The sequence below is a fragment of the Dryas octopetala genome, chromosome 7, assembly GCF_963921425.1.
Source record: "Dryas octopetala chromosome 7, drDryOcto1.1, whole genome shotgun sequence".
Classification (NCBI taxonomy): domain Eukaryota; kingdom Viridiplantae; phylum Streptophyta; class Magnoliopsida; order Rosales; family Rosaceae; genus Dryas; species Dryas octopetala.
The window spans coordinates 3965653-3978172 of NC_141372.1; the positions used below are offsets into that span (position 1 = coordinate 3965653).

Genomic DNA, 12520 nt, shown 5'->3' on the forward strand with positions numbered 1-12520 from the left:
TGAAAATCTTGAACCTTCCATGGCCGTATGTTTTAAAAAAATGCTTATGCTTTGTTTTAAAAAAAGAAAGTTTAGAAATATAATCCTTAAATAATGGTGGAACTCCTCTTATATTGTTAGTAGTGTTTGGTGAGAATTGGAACACTACACAAGGAGAGTTCAAACATACACAATAAAAGCTCGAACACTACTAAAAAATTATATTTCCAAAACTCTAGAAATGGAGAAATTGATGGTCAAAATATCTAGAACATGCACAAAACTTCCAAATTTTTAATTAAGAAAAAAAAAAAACAGCACTACTCTAAATTCAGCTAGTAACCGGATCAAAAGCCCAGTACATAGACCTAGACCAGCGCCAAGTAACTCACTTAATCCAGCCCAATGGGCCAAGTAACTCACTTAACTCACTGGGCCCAGAACAGAATCCCTGTCTATTGTCCACCACCTGAGTTGGGCTTTATGGGCCGTCTTTTGCAAAACATTAAAACTCGAACCGAGTCGATACTCAGTCCGAGTCCGTGTGCGAGTCCCTCATCCCCTGGCAGTGGGCACAAGACGAAGAAGAAGAAGAAGAATAGGAAAGCAGAGACGAAGAAGAAGAGAAAAATCGAGAAAAGCAGTTGGCGAGAGGAATACGAATCTCTCTGATAAGAGCAGAGTAGCGTTGGTTGGGAATCGACGAAGATGCTCCGAAAATGTGGCGGGAAATCGGAGACAGAGAAGCGGGCAAGCTTCGCCCAAATTCGTTCTCGAATCGCGTTAAGTCAAATCGGATCCAAACGCTCCAACTCTCCAATCACAAGGACGTCGTATCCCCTCACAGAGGCTCCGTCAACTCCCTCCAGGTACATGCGTACACTTTTAGCGACGATTGTAAACGAAACGAAGCAAAAGTTGACATCTTTGATTTTGGGTCCAGGTCGATTTGACGGAGGGGCGATACTTGTTGTCAGGTGCGTCGGACGCGTCGGCGGCGGTGTTTGATATTCAGCGCGGGACTGATTATGAAGGAGGCGGTGTTATAGCGAAGCACAAGTGCTTGTTCGTGGTGGATAAGCAACACGAGCATGGGCACAAGTATTCGATATCGTCGGCGATATGGTATCCCATTGACACCGGACTATTTGTGACCGGTTCCTATGATCATCACATTAATGTTTGGGACACCAATACCACTCAGGTTGTCATCGACTTCAAGATGCCTGGAAAGGTTTATAGGACTGCCATGTCGCCATTGGCAACTTCACATATGTTGATTGCTGCTGGAACCGAAGATGTTCAAGTTCGCCTCTGTGATATTGCTTCGGGGGCATTTGCTCACACCTTGTCTGGTCATCGTGGTATGTGCTTAATCCCCAATTCAACTCTATTCGAAATTCGTATCCTGCTTATGTGAATGCATGAAACATTGGAAAATTTGTCTTGAGAATGTCACGTAAATGTGCTTCTTTTAATGATATAGTGATTTTACTTTTTAGGTGAACCCTGCTTTCTAGTGCTGACCCAGTGTAGTAGGCTGCACATGTGAATGGGGATAGCAAGCAATCTAGAATAGAGCATTTTGGTGGAATTCATGCACTTATAGAAACCTTAGTAGTCTCTTAAAGCTAGGTTTCAACGCTTGTTAAATTTATACTCTTCTTTTGGGTTCTCTTCTTTTTATACACAAAAGTATAATTCTGTTTAGTTTTCCTTCCTGGGTTTAAATTGTAACCTAGAAGAAAGGTGTTGTGCATGTTGAGGGTCATAAGTGCAGTGTTTTCATGATGGCAGATGGTGTAATGACGGTTGAATGGTCTACCTCTAGTGAGTATGTTTTGGTTACTGGGGGATGTGATGGTGCGATACGTTTTTGGGATATTAGGCGTGCTGGATGTTTCCTTGTTCTAGATCAGTCCCAGTCTCAGCTTGGGAGACGCCCGCCTATCATGGAACGCTCTGCCACAACTAAGGTTTCTTCTTTTCTTTGCTGCACCAAAAGCAGTCTCTCTTGATTTTTCTTCTTTTCTTTTCTTCTACTGATAACATTTGATTTTCTGTTGCACTTAGGGTTCAACAGCTAAGTCCTTGTCAGCAAGCCAAAGTTCATTTGCAAAAGCAAGGGCACCACAAAGGAAACTTAATAATGGGAGTGGTGCAAAGCAGTCACCTATTGGTAAAAGTCCAGTAAAGGGATTGGCGAAGCAACGATTACATCCGGGAATGTTGTCTAGTCAGGATCGTGCCACTGCTCATTATGGTGCGGTTACTGGGTTAAAAGTTACTGAAGATGGCATGCATCTTCTAAGTGCAGGTTGGTTCTTTTAAATTGGGAAATATGATAAACATTAAAAAGGAATTCATTCAATTCATTCAATCGTGTCACATTTTTTCTTTTAAATGACTGATAATGTGTCATTACAGTACCAATCATTATAAAACTGATAACTCTCTCTCTCTTTTTCTCTTTTGCATTTCAGGTTCTGATTCAAGACTAAGGTTGTGGGATGTAGAATCTGGCTGCAATACTTTGGTGAACTTTGAAACTGTGCGTCTGCAAACCAGCAAGCCCATACAGTTAGCCACAAGTCAGAATTCGGAGCTTGTTTTTGTTCCATGCATGACAGCTGTGAAGGTAATAGTTTCTTTTTTTAAGGTTGAATCTGTTGAATTTTAAGGTGAATGAAAAATGCACCCATTTCTCCTAACTTCAAAGTTTGACTTCTGGATTTCAGGCATTCAATATGTGGTCAGGCAAGACATCCCGGACATTTCGTGGTCACTATGAACATGTGAACTGTTGCTGGTTTAACCTGCAGGATCAGGTACTAGCTTAATCCTCTTAAAAAAAATTTAGGCTTTTTGGACCAATGTTTTATAAACTAGATTAGGCCATGAATTCTCCGTTCAGTCATATCCATGTCATCTAATGAGAGGTTTAAGTAAAACCCATTTCCAACAGTTCTGAGATCAGAGATTTATGAGCTAGAAAGCATGTTGAAGTTTGTCCTCAATTAATTTATTCCCCCCAGTTCACACTGTTATTTTTGGATTATTAATTGATTCCCCTGGTAAACTTATTTGGAGTTTTTTTTTTTTCAAAAAAAAGTGAAGAGATAAAGGAGCTAGAACTTGCTTACCGGTGATAATGAAATTATGTAATCCTTGTATGTATAAATTTCCAGTTCTTATAAAATGGGTCGTTGGAATTAATGCACAAATATACTCAACGATTGAAGAAAAAATGGACAAGACGTGTAACTGTTGTCTGTCATTGCAGGAATTGTACACAGGTGGCAACGATAGACAAATTCTAGTCTGGTCGCCATTCAGATCGATTTCCGATGAGGTGGTAAACCTGATGATCTATGGTGGAATATGTTTAATTTACTTTCTTAGTTGCCAAGTGACTAGCATCTTATACATTTTGGATGAAAATGCAGGATGGACCTGCCAAGGATGAGGATAACTGGAGTGACTGACATACGCTGTACTTGCATTGTAGCTGCAAGGAGAAGCACGCTTATCTTAGCCTGGGAGCTTTCTGCATTTGGTTTTAGATCCATTTTTCACCTCATATGTAAAGCTCTATTTGAGATGTACAATACGATGCACACATATTATTTTTAACTGCATGTATATAAATAAATGTGATCACCTTAGGTTTTGAACTTAAACAGCATGCCCTGCTACAGTTGTAATTTGGAAATTTCCTTAAACTGAATTTGCAATTAAATCAAAATGACAAAGCTAGTTTTCTGTTTCCTTGAGCCTGTCTATTCAATTATGCAATTTTGCTCAGTGTTTTGCAAACTTATGTGGCATACTTATTCAATAAGATTGATCCATAAGAAAGTAATTCTGCGTTCTTTTACACAATCAGATCAAGACTAATATGTAACAGAAAATGTAAACCTTGGCTTTACATGGTGTAGAAACTCTCTGGTCAGACCAAAAAAAACAACTCTTACTGGTCTTGGCTTTTACAAAATACATATAAAAACTCCTCCAGGAGGGCCTGAAATCTTGGAGCTAGGTCTGTGACTCCAAATTCATGGAATAACAATTATGCTGCAAGAAATTACAAGAACAAAATAAATCTGTCAAATTTTACCTAATGACCAGACCTGAAACTGTCGAGTTGCTTTTTCAACTATGATCTGCTTCATTGATTATGTACAATTACACCTCTCATAAATAAACCAGCAATTAAGATCCTGTATCTAAACAACTGAACCATTCCGAGAAGTTGGGGTCGTCCAAGTCCAACAACATCTCGTCATAATTCACAGAGGCCAATTCTGCTTCCAGATTTCTCAGTCGTTGGTCTAAAGCTCCATTCTTCTGATCCTGAGTGTATTCTTCAACCTGAGTTATTGCAGAGACAGCACCACCCCCATCAAATTCAACATTGCCCTCTAAAGGCCTTGCTTGCTCTGTAGTACTCTGCTTCAAGACTTTATGGCACATCACAGTGTCCTGGAAATCCAAGAAAGTGTACTTGAGAACCCGCAATCTCTCAGCAGCAGTCATCTCTTTAAACCCAAATGAGGAACCAGTCCATGTTTGCAGAGCACCAGGAACAGAAGGCAGAGTCAGCCTCTCAATCCCCAATTCCATGAGCTGGTTCTCAAGCTCATTCATCAAAACTCGACACATCCCTTGTCTCCTGTAATGGAACCTAGTGGCCACAAGAGGCACCTCTGCCACCTCCCTATAGACCCTCACAGTGGCCACAGTGATCAACTCCTCATTGCTCTCCAAAATCACTGTGTAAAACCCTTTGAAATTCATACGCTTCAGCTCTGACTCTCTGCTGAAAATAATGTCTTCAACCATGTCTCTTTTGGTGTAGGGGTCCTTAGAAGGCTCAAAACACTCATGCATCACACCCAGAGCCAAATTGAGCTTGCTGTAGTTTTCTGTCATGTCCTCCAGATCAGAATGAGTACTAGTACTGGAAGTGGACTTCAATAGGGTCCAAGTGAGATTGTTGGGACCCACTTGAATGGGCTTTCCCAAAAGACTGTTGAGGCCCAATAACACCTCCTCACATTTTCTGCTGCAAACCCAATTATTTTCCACTTTCACCCCACCTGCATTACTCTCCCTAATGCACCCAATATGGTACTTATGCTCACATTGGTCACATATCACAACACCACCATTTCCATTTTGATCATCCCCACCTTGGAATTTTCCATTCCCACATGTCCCACAACAACAAGATGGGCAGAACCAATCACCATCCGCCACCTCATCCAAGCCAACACAACCACTATGAAATGCAGAGGGACACCCATCACACAGAACCAGCTCTCCCCCATAGCGACACACAGTGCATATGTCATCATTCTGATCATCATCAAGTGACCCCCTGGTGACATTGGTAGCACTAGAGCTTCTGATGACCTCATTCTTAACATTCCTCATCTGTCTCTGGCAGTCCATTATGGTCCTCCCATCTTGGTCCAAAATAATATTAGCTGCAGGCCTATGATATGTGCTTCCAGCGTGTGTTTCAAACCCAGTCAGAGTAAACACCTTAGAGCAGCAATCACATTTGATCCCCTCCCGAGTTACTAGACCCCTAGTAACTGGTGTATCTTTTCTTGGCCGGTAGTGTACCTTAGCGTCCGGCAACACTACGTTGTGGTCTATCAACCAAGAAAGCACCGTCCTTGGACTCCGACCACGTGGCAAATTAGGATCATCCTCCCTTGCCCTTTTACTAGACCGTAACCCCCGTCTACCAGCCTTGCTATGATCCCTCAGCCTCTTCATGTCCGCAAGAACCTTCTTCCCTCGTTTCAGTTTCTTCGGACTTCCAGCCTCTAATCCAACGACGAGGCATACATGTTCGATTTTCCTCTTTTTTTCTGTTTTTCTTGAATTACAAGAGGAGTCCACAGAAACGCGATTTGAACCCACGCTTTCGGAAACTCGTGGGCCTCCGCCTCTGGCGCCGCCACCGCCGCCTTGGTCTATGAAAGCTTTGCAAGCGGTGCGAAGGGAGAAGTAGAGTTTTCCGGCCGGAGACTCGAAACGCAACTCCATCCTATTACCCTTGCGCGCATGCCAAAACTTCCACCCCATCCCTGAAAGATGCTTTCTTGCCTTCTCGCGCTGTTCCCTCGCAGTCGCGCCGTTCTTGCCGCACGTGCCATTCAAGCACCAATGGACCGCCTTGGGCCAGCACTCAGGTTCCACGGCCACTGAAATCATGGACTCCCTATTCCGCTTCATCTCAACACAATCAATCAACCAAAACCCTAACGCAGAAAAGATACAAGAGAACGGTAAGAAATAGAAACAGAAAACACAGAGTGAGTGTTTCTTCAGAAAAAAGGTTATTATTAGGGCTTGGAATTCTGAATGAGATTTGGGGAGCACTTGTGACTTGGGTGCTAAGCAATCCGTTGCAACCCTAGAACTCTAGCTCTGTGTACCTATATTTAAAAGTAAAAAATAATAATTTATCCTGTTCGTCTATTTTTGGTCCATCATCAATTTAATCTTTGTTTTCTTAATTAATCTCAGTCCAAAAACACTTCTTATATATCTTACTTGTTTTTTCAGAAAATATATATTAATAGTTTGGTGAAAAAAATTCAAGTGAGAGGTGAATGTCATAAAAATTAAGTAAATCAAAACCATTAACCTCATCAAACAAATAGACGAATAAAATAAACACTTAAAATTATGACTATTTAATCTTTGTAAGTAAATAGTTTCTAATTTATCCTAATTTTTTGCAAAGATGATACTTTAATAGTGACCTAAAAAATAGACGATTTCGATGGTTGAAATCGTATATTGAGTGCGCCTCATTTAAATATTGTGTCCAAAATGGGATGATAGAATTAGAGCATCCAACCCAAAACCAATTGGCAATGGGTGGAGAGGCCCAAGACTTATAAGCACATATGTTAAGCTCTAGTTTTCCGATGTGGGACATTGCTCAACATTACTCTCAACACGCCCCCGCACGTGTGGCGATATTTTGAGCCTTACACGTGAACAAATTGTATTGGGTGACGTGGGAGCACGTGTGGCCGTTGGGCCTTACACGCGGATAACCAAGCTCTGATACCATGATAGAATTAGAGCATCCAACCCAAAACCAATTGGCAATGGGTGGAGAGGCCCAAGACTTATAAGCACATATGTTAAGCTCTAGTTTTCCGATGTGGGACATTGCTCAACATTACTCTCAACAAGATCCACCCCCAATAATTAGTTATAAGCTAATTGTAGTTTATATATATATTAATGAAGTATTTGTTGTGTGAAAACGAGTCCGACCAGACAATGAATGACTCATTATTTAACTTATGTGGATTACATACATGGAACATCTTTTAAATGTCATTTCATTGTCCAAACTCGCTAACTCAACTTATTTAGTGAAAGATATTCCAACTCCTAAATATTGTTTGGATTTTGATACCAATTTGTTGTGTTGAAGTCGATTGACGAATCCGAACACGCATCTTCACTAGCCAACACACACAAAACTAGAGTGGAGCTAATTAAGATTTTTAGTTTGGGGGCAAAATTTAATAAATACAAACAAATATAGGGTCACTACAAACTTAATTACAAAATTTCATTATGATATTACATACAATTATATAATAGGGTTTTTTTCTTTAAGTCCAAAATGAAAAAGCCCATGATTGGCCGGCCCATCTGTTAAAACACGGTGACAGACCAGTCTATTTTAATGAGTCGAGCGCTCGGTACTATTCACTGAGCACTCGGCAATTGCCAATACCCGCACAGTGGCAATTATTGTCATTGTGCGACAATAACTATTAAAATTACATAAAACACATGTGTTATACTATTACCAATTGCCACTGTTTGACAGTTGAAATTTGCCTAGTTAAAAAAAAACACACCGAGCGTTCGGCACCAAAAATACTGAATCTATATATATAAAGCAAACACCTCCACTAGGTGAAGTTTTCCAAAATCTCACAAATATCCTTGCTTACTTAACTTTGTTAAAACATACAATTTTAATTCCATAGGGACAAATGAGTAAATCAAGCAAGAAATCAATTCAACAAATTCATTTAAAAAAAAATTAAATAGGATGCAATAACAGACCACGTTCTCTTTTTTTCTTTTTTTCAAACCACGTTCTCTCTTTATTTACACAAGCTCTTCTTCTACAGTTCTCTTCTTCTTGGTTTTCAATTTTATGGGTGGAGGTTTCTTAGATTTTATGATCAGATTCTCTTATTTCTATCCTGAGATTTCATGGGATACTGCTTCACCTCATGAATCGAAAAATTCATGTTTGGTTTGGGAAGGGATGGCGTTGCCAGAAGTTTCACGTGAAACAATAACGATTATTATTATTTTTTGTTATAATGCAACAAAGACTGACTGATAACACAGGAGTTTAATGAAATTCTCAAAGACTACGACAATAGGTAATGCAATTCAACATTGATTGTTATTACCAAATTGATTCTATCAGATATTAGGCATTTTTCACAAGCAGACAAAAGTAGCTAGGCTACCAAAACTTTGCCGACTATGCAGTTTGGAAAAATATTCCACTTTCTGTGTTGTTGTTTCATCAAACTATCTAAACTCAAATTGAATTAGAAGCAGTCCATGCTTTGACGTGGGTGTAGGGTTAGTCTTTGTTTTTTTTTTTTTGGTCTGAGTAGGGTTAGTCTTCTAACCAAAGGACCTTCCTCCCAAGCCATTTTGTATAATTAAGCTCAGTATGGCAATTGGTCTAATTGGGCGTTTGGTATTTGCTGGATTGTCAACATATATCAAAGCTAATATAAGGGTCACACTGACTTGGTGAAAGCTCTGCCTGCACAGCATGGTCCCAATTTCAATTTCAAAGATTCCAATTTCAATGTTCTTTTTTACAAGTATCAACATTTTCTTTTCTACTACGACAAGCATGTTTGTTGGGTTGCAAACTTGCAAATATATATGCCATCACTTAGCCGCATTGAATAACTAAAGCTATGATGACACTAATCCTTAAAATTTTGAAAAAAATTTCAAAGAACTATAAATTTAGACAAAAATTAGACAAAAACGACAGAAATTGCTATCAAAATACGAAAATTTTGAATGAAACTTTACCATATTTTATTTAACATATTATCTACTACATTAATTAAAAAAAAACATTGAATAAATCAAATTATATAGTAGGTTTCATGTGATATAAGATGAATAAAATGCGCGCTGAAGGTAAATACTGTTAAATAAAATTAGTATATTTTTTATTCTCTATAATCTATACACTAAATCTTAATATTAAACCATATATACCATATATATATATACCCTAATACTCTTTATCAATATATATAAAGCAAAGGCTCTCCTTAGGTGAAATTTTCAGAAATTCCACAAATACCCATAGTTAATTAAAATTATTAAAACAGACAATTTTAATTGGACAAGGACAAATGAGTAAATCAACCACTATTGCAATTACACAAATTCAAAAATAAATTTGAAAAATGATGCAGTATGAGACCACGTTCTCTTTTTTTACCTTCTTTTTTTTTTTTGTGGAGTTAATTACACTTACACCCCCTAAGGTTTATCGTCTTTTCACATACACCCCCTGGGGTTTCAATAATTACACATACACCTCCTGAGGTTTCAAAACTATTGCATATAACCCCCTACAAGAGAAAAAAATAAATAAACAAAAAAGAAAATATTTGTATTGAGGTTGAACCTTACACCTTGAGTAATCTTATTAGGTCATTTTATCCCTTAGTATGCCTTTTTGCATAATTTCTCATCATTTTTTGTCTCACTATAGGGGGTTATATGCAACAGTTTTGAAACCTCAGGGGGTGTATGTGTAATTATTGAAACCTCAGGGGGTGTATGTGAAAAGACGATAAACCTCAAGGGGTGTAAGTGTAATTAACTCACGTTCTCTTCTTTTGCAGCACATTCTTCCCCACAATCTCTTTAGTGGTTTACTTAATTTTTCAGTTTTATGAGTTGAGAATTGGATCGATTTGAGTTTCTTAGATTTTGTGATTGAATTCTTTTTTCCTCAGGTAAAATATGTTTCTTAGCTTTCATTTGTTTTTATTCGATCATCAGAATTGGGATACTGATTCACCTCATGAAATCTCCATATATCTAACTATATATTCTGTTTTTGGATTTAAGCATTGTGTTTCACTGTTTCGAACAGAAAGGAAGGCCTTATACACAGGTATTAGCTCCTTTGTTGTGCCTTTAATTTGTGGCATACATGTTGATGGCGGTTACCTCTTCCTCATCCTTCTGTTGGCCCTATGTTATGAACTCTTCTCCTCATAGTTTAGGCAAATGGGCCCCACTTGGCTCTGCTCTTTATCAACCTCGGAACAGAGCGGCTCTGGCTTCGAAAGTAAGTCCCTGTAGGACTCATGTTAACTAAATTGGCTATTTTCATAGGTAATAATTGTCTTAGGTGTTGTTAACTTTTATTTGGATATGGTGAATATTTGAAATATTTGAAATATATTTTTAAATTTCAAATTTTACATGATAAATATTTAGCCACAGTTGTTTCTTTGATGCATTATTAGCTCACGTAATTTTCATCATCTACAATTTACTACATTTCACTTTATTCTGATTCAACTGGCCTCCTCTCAATTCTTCTAATATTGTATTTTGGTAATAAAATGCTCATCTTTCAATAGTACTGTTGGAGATTGGAGGGGGGCAGGGAAGTAGCCATATTAGTGGTCTCAAATAAATTAAAATTCCTTTGTTCTGCTATGGACTTCTTATATATGTATGTTTATTGTGGTTATTATTAAATTGGTTTTTACGTTTATTCTCACATGTATTTCCCCCTCTTCAACAGGTTGTCATTTATAGTTTATTGATTATTGTAATATTGTTAGTTACGCTTACGCAAGATGTATTAGTTTGGCTTACTGCAGCATGGTAATAGATATGATAGTATTAGTTCAGGCTAATGGTATTACTGTTAGTTAGGCAGTATATATTTTGATGCCTTTCATTTATGTTTAACAATTTGATTATTATTGTTAGTTACGCTTTGGTAATACATACGCTAGATGTATTAGTTAGGCTTACTGCAGCATGCATCATGATAATACATATGATAGTATTAGTTCAGACTAATGGTATTACTGTTAGTTAGGCTTACTAGGCTTACTGCCATATTATATAGGAAACATGTATTAGTTAGGCTTACTGTTTATCATTAATTACACATGCTGTGGGTCCTTGGGGATTGGTTTGTATTTAGGTGGTTGTATAAATCATGTATGTCAAAGTCAATTTCCATCTTCAATATGCTCTCTAGGTTTCTAATCCTCCATAACAAAGCTTTTTTTTTTTTTTTTTTTTTTTGAGAAAATAACAAAACATATTTAATGGTCGATTTCTGTAACAAATGTTTTGAATCATGCCTTTAATGTCCCTGTTAGGATACTTTGATACTTTGGTTTCTCTATCCGTTATTCAACAAATCAGTTATTTTAAAATAACTTAATAAATGATAGTATAGTTATAAAATACAATGATTAAAATAAAATTTAAAAAATAAAAAACACACCCCACTATCCCACTACCTTAAAACGTGAAAAGAGCCGTGGGAATAACAATAAGAACAAAAAAAAAAAAAAAGAAGTAAAAATACAAATAGATAGAATGTATGTCAAAAAATTAACATATGCACAATACAAAAAAACAAATTCGCACGCGCGATAGCGCTTGCACAGAGGCTAGTAAAGTATAATGTGAGCTTTATTTGTACAAGGTAGACTTATTTATCATTTCAATTTTTTAAGTGGATTTATTTATTATTAAGTGTTGTAAAATGAATTTTAGAGTAATTTACTTTATATAATAAGAAGAGTAGGAAAAAGAGTGGAGGGAGCCATGGCCACTTCATGCCTGGTTTTAAAGATTAAAATGGTTTTGGCATTAGCTTGTGTGATTTTAATTCTTCTTTGTATATTAATGGATAACTCGTAACTTTAAAAGGCAAAATCGAGAAGGGAAACCTGAGGATTTACCTTTTTCTCTTTGGAGATTTGTCGCCTGAGTAGCTCTTTTGACCAAATTCAGTGGAGCTGGGCTCGTCTAGAAACGAATAGAACTGCAAATTGCACTATTTCGCTAGGCAAAAAGAAGTTGTGGACAAAATGTTGGGTTGAGAGACCACCAACCTCTTTGGTTTTTGTGTTCACCCGTGACGGATTGCCTTGTCCTCCTGCTCAATATTGAGCGGCAGCTAGGTTTTCAGTTGAGTAATTGTTGGTGTTCTAAATCCTAGGTTTTATGTCTGAAATTAGGGTTAGATAACATTTTATGTTATTCTCTTTGTGGTTGTTTAATTGGAGTTTCCTTGTTGGGATTTTGGTTGCTGGGATTCTTTTTGGGCCTTAATGAAAGTCTCCAACCGAAAAAGAAAAACTTGGCAAGGTGGGAATACAAATATATATTACTCTAATCTAACCGCTTTCTCACCATCATGTGAAAACAAATTTACTTCAGCGGT

The 12520-nt window shown here is 37.6% G+C and overlaps 2 protein-coding genes across 2 annotated transcripts; one reads left to right on the top strand and one right to left on the bottom strand.

Annotated features, from left to right (window-relative positions):
- Positions 1-534: 534 nt before the first annotated feature.
- LOC147278655 (WD repeat-containing protein ATCSA-1-like) lies at positions 535-3746 on the top strand. The gene is made up of 8 exons (XM_086251210.1): positions 535-848; positions 923-1343; positions 1777-1955; positions 2053-2296; positions 2463-2617; positions 2718-2807; positions 3263-3331; positions 3426-3746. Exons 1-8 carry the CDS (start codon positions 699-701, stop codon positions 3462-3464), a joined length of 1347 nt encoding a protein of 448 aa, XP_086107336.1. The 5' UTR covers positions 535-698; the 3' UTR covers positions 3465-3746.
- A 445-nt stretch (positions 3747-4191) lies between these two features.
- Positions 4192-6228, bottom strand: LOC147278656 (increased DNA methylation 1-like). The gene has a single exon (XM_086250213.1). It carries the CDS (start codon positions 6226-6228, stop codon positions 4192-4194), a length of 2037 nt encoding a protein of 678 aa, XP_086106339.1.
- Positions 6229-12520: the final 6292 nt, after the last annotated feature.